The 8,052-nt window shown below is 38.6% G+C and overlaps 1 protein-coding gene across 1 annotated transcript; it reads left to right on the top strand.

Annotated features, from left to right (window-relative positions):
- Positions 1 to 2,231: 2,231 nt before the first annotated feature.
- LOC103945988 (light-inducible protein CPRF2) lies at positions 2,232 to 5,114 on the top strand. The gene is made up of 6 exons (XM_018647158.2): positions 2,232 to 2,716; positions 2,814 to 2,913; positions 3,111 to 3,321; positions 3,936 to 4,011; positions 4,129 to 4,254; positions 4,389 to 5,114. Exons 1-6 carry the CDS (start codon positions 2,294 to 2,296, stop codon positions 4,827 to 4,829), a joined length of 1,377 nt encoding a protein of 458 aa, XP_018502674.1. The 5' UTR covers positions 2,232 to 2,293; the 3' UTR covers positions 4,830 to 5,114.
- The last annotated feature ends 2,938 nt before the right edge of the window (positions 5,115 to 8,052 follow it).

The following is an 8,052-nucleotide window of genomic DNA, read 5'->3' as shown; positions in this document are numbered from 1 at the left end:
AAGACTTACCCTAAAGGTACTATGAGGGCAAATCCCAACGCATCTTGAGTGAATCCAACCCCCTTGATCCTCGGAATGATGATTGCCTTGTTTGTTATGCTGACGTTGGTTACTTATCAAACCTGCACAAGGCAAAATCCTTAAATGGTTATGTCTTTACTGTTAGGGATATCGCAATATCTTGGAGGTCCACAATATGACCGTAGTTGCGAAATCTTTGAATAGTTCCAAGATTCACCTCACTTCACTACCCCACAAGTGAGACATGGTTAAGAATTCTTGTTGAGTATATTTGAAGTACTTGCTGTGTTTTTATCCATCATTGAGTCCCAGCGACGATCCATGAAGACTATGCCACATGTATTAACCCGACCAAGACATGATACATCAATGAAGTCAACGCCAAGACATATTGCGTCCACATCTACATCAGCAAAACATCAAGAGATTGAAGTCATGCAAGTCGATCCTAAACAACCTTGCTGACCTCTACACGACGTCATTGCCGAAGTTAACCTTCCAGAAACTTGTCCGAGGAATTGGTATGCCCAACTACTCATAGCAATGCTTGTAGTTCTCATTTGGAAGTTATGTCAAACTCATGGGGAGTATCCAGAAGTATACTCACTTGATCTTAATGTACTCTTTTTCCCTACGATTATGAGCATTTTTCCCACTGGATTTTTGCTACCTAACTAGGTTTTAACGAGGCACCCATCCTGGGCTGATCATACCCTTGTGAGCTCTTCTACTTGTGTCCAAAAGACGTATATTTTTTATTTAATGCAACTTCTCACTTTTCTCCTTAGATTATGGGGTTTCCATACTTTGGGTTTTACCATAGCGATGTTTTGTGAGTTTTACTTTTTATGCATTCTTTCGTTGATTTGTGACTTATATTCTCCCATTGTGCCGACAACTTCATCAACTGTATTTCATCACTAAAAACCTAATGCACCATTTACTTGAATATTTACACACTTAAGGGGGAGTGTTGCAGTCCTATTAGATTAGAAATGTGATTGTGTAAATCTTAGTAGATATGAGAATGTATCTTATATTCCTATTAGGAGTAGATTACCTATTAAATGTTGTAATCCTAAAGGGTAAGGCATTAACCTTCTTTACTACTATAAATAAAGGCATAATGGAGTGGAATAACACACACCCATAATTACACATCTTTCTCATTCTCTCTCTATGCTGCACCCTCTATCTCTTTCTGGGCTCCATAATTGTTCATTAAATTATGCCTATAACAAACGATTCATTCTTTTCTTTTTTCATTCCATTACAACTTCAACCAATCTTTCTAACACAATACATTCCTTCAACAGTGTGATTAACCGCACTTTTAAAAGTCCTTTCAAATTTTCCCGTCAACTTTATAAGTTCAACTATATATGCAGTGTAATTAACCGCACGGTAAAAAAAGAAAAGTAAATTGTAGTTATGGTCCCTTAACTTAACTCAATTGGAGCAATGGTCCATCAACTAAAAATCCATTACCATTGGTCCCTCAACTCATCAAAACGTGCAGCTATGGTCCCTCAACTAAAAATCCATTACCATTGGTTCCTCAACTTTAATTCAACTGGAGAAATGGTCCTTTAAATTTTAACCCAATTGTAGCAATGGTCTTTATAACATAACTCATTTTGACAAAAATTTTGACGTAGTTGACGAAAATGACCATAATTACACACTTTGATGAATTGAGGAAACCTTATTATATAAATGATTATTCCAACATAATTTATTTTGACAAAATTTTGACGAAATTGATGAAAATGACTATAACTACACATTTTGATAAGTTGAGGGACCAATAGTAATGGATTTTTAATTGATAGACCATTACTTCAATTTGATTAAAGTTAAAGGATTATTGCTACAATTTATTCAAAAAAAAAATAACCTAGTGTAACTCCGTTAGTCATACATCCTTTCAACTTTACATGGGACCCACCCATGTGGACCCTCACTTTCGTATTTCACATTTGTCCTTCAATACTTTTCTTGTCCGTGGGTTCTTCTCCTCCTTTCTCCAACCAAAAATTGGCCCTTATCCTCTACTACATTGACCAGCAATCCTCTATTTATCGCACGACACGTGTCAAACTTATCCAAATCAACGCAGCCAACCAAATTCAAAACCCCCGTACAAATATTACCGTGTACCGTACACCACCAGAACTTTCCTCTATTTGTCCGAATATAAACAACGAAAGTTCGCAGCTCGTCGACGGAAACAACAAAAATTGGATATTTCGGACACGCACGCCCGCAGAGTATGCATTCAGTGTTCTCAGCGGACGACTCCTCCGACACGTTTTGGGCTCTGTCGCCGCCGGCGGAGATGAACCGGAGCGCGTCGGAGTGGGCCTTCGAGCAGTTCCTCGACGAATTCGCGACCCCGGTCGCCACTCCTCGCCAATCGGTCGCCGAGCAATTTCCTGTTTCGTCCGCCGCCTCCTGCTCCGTCGCGTCTCAGTCGTCGACGTCGAAGCGCGACCATGTGGACGAAGAGGTAGTTGAGATCAAGAAGCCCGACCGTCATCGCCGTCGTCAACTACAACCTCCTCAGCAGCTCGATCATCCTTCTCCGCCGGCGGCGTTGGATCCAGCTCCGACGGCTCCGATTAACTCGGACCAGTACCGCGAATTTCTTAAGAACCAGCTCGATCTGGCTTGCGCAGCAGTAGCTCTCTCTCGCGTATCCCTCTCTCTCACATCAATTTTTTTATTTTTGATTTGATTTTTTGATTCGATTTTTTTAATTTTAATTTTTTTATTGATGAATGTGATTGCAGGCATCGTCTTTGACGCCTGTGGATTTGGGTAATCTAGCCGAGAATCCGTCGCTGGTGTCGAAGCCTTCACAGTTAGCCCCGACTCGATCGCTTGACAAAGGTTTGTGATTGGCTCATTGCCTGCTAATTTCATATCCATTTTTCGCAATCTGCAATGATTTAGGTGTTTAATTTCGTAATTAGGTTGTTTATAAATTAAATTTGGGAACTTTTGCCATGGCATTTCTCTGAGATGTGTTGACGATTCTTATATTTGTGTCTAACATTCGAAAACCATTTGATTTGAGCTATTTCTAGATGCCGGTAATGCTTTGCCAGTTCCACAAAATGAAGCTGACACTAGCCCGCTTGCCGTTTCGGCTTTGCCTGCTGCTCAGAGAAGAACTCCGGTGCTGAGTAAGCAAACAACGAGTGGATCATCGAAAGAGGACTCGGATGATGATGATCTCGAAGGAGACATTGAGATTAATGAGAATATGGATCCTTCTGATGTGAAACGTGCTAGGAGGTAACCCGTTTCTTTGCTTGCCTAGTCTTGCAACTATTAGGTAGTTTTGTTTCATATCTTGGTGTAATGTTTAGGTTTTTTAACTGGTTTCAAAGTAATAGTTGGTGTTTAGGCTTAATTGACTTGAGTTATAATTTCTCTACAATAATTGATATATGAAGGGTATCAGCACATTGGTTGCCTTCTTGTTGGATGATGGTTAATATTTGCCCTGTGTGCAAGAGGGATGAGTAGTTGCTATTTAGGCTTTATCGACCTGAGTAATAATTTCTCTACAATAATTGATATGTGAAGGGCATCAACGCATGATTGCCTTCATGATGGATGATGGTTAATATGAGCCCCTGTATGCAAGAAAGATTAGTAGAAAGTTCAAAACTTTAGTTTGTCTGAACAAAAATTTGAAACTTTAATTTGTTGAAGCAAATGATCTGATTTGGAAGGAGGAATATGTTGTCTGCTGCATGATTTTTCACCTGATGAATTTGTTTGACAACAGGTTTGTTGTAAACATTGTCAGGAAATCAACATATACTCTCGATTTGCAACTTGATACCATATTGCTACATCTAAAAACTTAGCCCTTTATCAATTGACATGTTAATGGTGCTCAGGATGCTGTCCAATCGAGAGTCAGCAAGACGCTCTAGAAGAAGAAAACAAGCCCAAATGGGTGAACTTGAGACACAGGTGCTGCTCCTTGTTTCAAATTGTGAATTAGCAATAATTATCATCATCGCTTCTTGATATTTCCAAATTTTGTGCGTAGTAGACAAGATTGAGAAGTTTATGTTTGGGTTCCTTCAGGTTGGTCAGCTAAGGGTTGAACACTCTGGGCTGTTAGAACGTCTCACTGATGTGAATCAGAAATATGATAATGCTGCTGTTGACAACAGAATATTGAGAGCTGATATTGAGACGTTAAGAGCAAAGGTTAGCCGCTAAGACTTTCTGTGTTTTCAGTTTGTAGTCGTTTGCATATTTTTCTCATTCAATACGCTGTGTACTGTTAATTCAGTTCTCTTATTTGATTCAAGGTGATATATATTTGAATAAACAAAAATCAGGTGAAAATGGCAGAAGAATCTGTGAAAAGAGTGACGGGGATCAATCCGCTGCTTCTAGCCATGTCAAATGCAGCAAACGCAGGCATGCCACCCGTTAGCAACCCAATGAATGTATCCACAAATGCTGCTGTGCCAATGCAACCAAACTCTAACCAGCTCTTTCATCCGGGAGTTCCTAGTATGACCACTACCCCTCTGCATCACCAGAGATTGGAGACTGGCTTTCATGCGAACTCCCCAATCTCTCTAGTTGGGAACCGACAGGGTAATGCTGGCCAACCAGTCATCACTGGAAGCAACGTGGCTCACAACTCTTCAATGCCGCACACGGGCAACATAGATCACATGCCGCAGCAGCAGCAGCCACGGCCAGGAGTGGGTGAAGCATTGCCAGGTTGGGACCCTCAGCTCCCTCATGCCGTCCCAAAGAATAAGAAGTAGAACCGGATGTAGGGGCCTTCCTATTTTGCAAGAAAGGGGTAAAACGGCTGATTGAAGTTATGTGTTTGTTAGCGGGATTATACTTCGGCCTTTTGTTTTCGTACAGTTTAAATTTCAATTCCGTCTTTGTTCCTGTTTTAGAATTTGCCATAAATGAACTTTTTTTCTTGTTTGTGTGCCACAAGCATGTCGGAGTTATACGAGAATTACATCTCGGAACAAGACTTGTAGTTCAAGTAGTTAATAACATTTTAGGGTCATGATTTCAATTGCCCCTCCCACCAATGTTAAATGTCCACCAATGTTAAATGTCCGTTAAAAGCTTCGTATGCTTGATAGCATATGCGCAATTACAAACATCTATCTCAACATCATGCCGACTTTTGAAATTTAAGAAGTCTTGGCAATTTCACGACCCAGGATGTCAATAACAACGTGCAGCAGATCATGATCAAGCTACTATCAAAACTAGAGTTATCAGAAATCAAATATTTAAATTATGGTTTCCATGAAGGCATGCGGAACAATTCCAGACACAATTCAACTACGCTTAGTTCAGAAGATATTTAAACTACATTCTTCGTGGATCGCCGAAATTAATTAAAGAAATTGTCCTTCTTATCCATGGGATCTTTTATGATGTCATAATAATAAGGAACATCATGTGCGTCGACTGGTTCCTTAAAAGGCCAGGCATCAACATGATCCCTGCAAATTAAGGATGATGTAGTCAATTTGGATTTCAGAGGATTTTAATAGATTTTATTAAGTGATAGATTTTAAAGGACTTTTCAATCCTATATGGATTTTGACAGTTCTATATGGATTTCTGTAGATTTTGATTTTGGATTTCATAAGATTTCTAAGCATCATCAAACCAATTCAAATAGACCAATCAACATAAATTGAATTTCTTTGAGATATTTCACAAGGAAGTTAATTATCATCATCTCCAACACAGACCCCATGGTTTTTCAAGGCCTTCTTTTTCTTCTCACTCCCTCCTTCTCCACGCTTCAGCTTCTTCTGTCCCATTCCCCCACTCTAAAAAACCCAAAAACCCTCATGCGCTTTTTATCAAACACTTGGAGGACCCAATTCACCGCAACTAAACAAACCCCGCTGCTCTTTTTTCAAATACCCACCACCCACCAAGCAAACACACCTCTTCATCCAATTCCCAGAACCCAAGTCATAAAAATCAAATCTATGGATGGCAAGAGTTCCGTGAGATTCCGTTACGACCTGCTAGGGTTTGGGAGAGGAGTGAGAGAGGAAAGAAGGGAGTGATAAAATGTGAATAAGCTGGATTGGAAATCTTAGGGGTTGAGGTGTGATTCTTTTTTTTCTTGGTTACGTATATTTGTGCTCACAAATCCCAACAAAATCCACAACTTAATGAAATACTGCTAAATCCTTGAATTTTTTTAATACACCTAGATTTATAATCACTTTAAAAATCTCTATCAAAATCTAAATTGACTACCCATAGATTTGGATGTATTTTTAAAATCCTCTCAAATCCTAATTTGACTACACCATGATTTCAAAATCTTTTAAAATCCTCTTTCAAAATCTTGATTGACTACACTTTGATTTTAAAGTCTATTAAAATCTTGTGAAATTCTATCATATCTTAATTTGACTACACCTCTCTAAAATTTCTTTGGTAAGGATGCATTTGATACCGAGAGTAGGACATAGGGTTAAAAATATGAAAGTCGACTATGTATATTTAAATTTAAATTAATTACAATATTCCTATGCGTCTTCTATTTATGCTAGCGAAAATAGTCAATACACCTCAAATGGCGCCATTTCATATATTGTATTTCGCATATTGCATACAAAATCATATTGCTTCCAGCCCCTGGAAAGGCACTTTAGGAGGGTACTCTATTGCAAGTTAAGAAAGTAAAATAACTACTTAAGCAAAATAAAATGCTTACTCAAGCCAGGGATGTCCTCAACCTCGATGATTTTTTGAGGTATACCAGCTTCTTTCTGGCTAAATACATACACGGTCACTGGTCAGAACTAAATCTGACATTGAAATACCGATGATCATAACAGTCAATGAGACAAAGAAAGGAAGCACCATGACACCATTTTCTCACAGGCTATTTCTAATACTAAGAAATTTAAAGAAACCACTGGACAAATGGCATAATCTATACGTTCCAGGATAATCTTATGTTAATTACCTTTCACAAGATCATTTGTTTGTTTAGGGCATGTTTGGTATTCTATTTGAAAATTTTTATCATTTCTCAAAACATTTCTTCAAAACAAATTTTTTAAGACTAAAAAACTTGATAGGTTTGCGATTTAAAATTTTTAAATATTACAACTTAAACTAAACACAGATGTCTAAAAAGAGGGAGTCACAGTAGAGGGAGAAAGAGGATAGAAGAGGAAAAAAAGTAAGAGATGATTGAAGGAAAGGAGAAAGAAGAGAGGATCAGACGAGATAGAGAGGAAGAGGAGTGAGAGAAAGGTCATGACAATGAAGAGAGCGGATTGGAGGAGAGACGAAAAAGGTAAAAAAAATAAAAGAGAGAAGAAGAAGAGAAAGAGATAGATTTGGAGCAAGAGGGGACGAGGGAGAGAAAAGAAATGAGTGAGTTTAAGTTTAAAAGCTCTAAAAACTCACTTTTTATGTATTTAGAAAATAGACTATATTTTTGAGTTAGTCTTGAGTTCGGTTTTTGAAAATAGTCCTACCAAACATGTTTGTAAGGCCTAAAACTTGAAAATTATTTTTGAATATAAAAGTTGAATTCAAGTATAGTACCAAACATACCCCTCTTGTTTTGGCAGTGAGTTCAGTCTCCACGCTGACAACTTGAAGCATACACAGACAATAAGAAACCTAGATTGACAGTCTTCGAACAACTAGAGTTGCGTGTAGAACATACCCGTGCCATTGGTCTTTCTCCAAGTGAATCTCTTTTGTGAAACCCTACGAGTAAATACGGCCCAACCTCGCTCAAGATCTTCCAAAACTTCGAATCAAATTCCAAATTTGGTGGATCTCACCTCACCACTTGCTTGGTGCTTCTTTTGTGCTTCTCTCCGGTCAAAAACAACTATATGTTGTCACCTCCACAAAGGTCTGGTAAGTGGTATCTCTTCAGAATGGTGTTTGCAACACCTGACCTTTTTGGTTACAGTTTGGTTCTGGGCATTTAGATGCTTTTTGTGTGCTTGGAATCGACTGAGG

The sequence above is a fragment of a genome, unplaced genomic scaffold (genome assembly GCF_019419815.1).
Source record: "Pyrus x bretschneideri cultivar Hongxiangsu unplaced genomic scaffold, Pyrus_bretschneideri_v1 Contig50, whole genome shotgun sequence".
NCBI classification, from domain to species: domain Eukaryota; kingdom Viridiplantae; phylum Streptophyta; class Magnoliopsida; order Rosales; family Rosaceae; genus Pyrus; species Pyrus x bretschneideri.
This window is presented reverse-complemented; position numbering and strand designations above follow the sequence as displayed.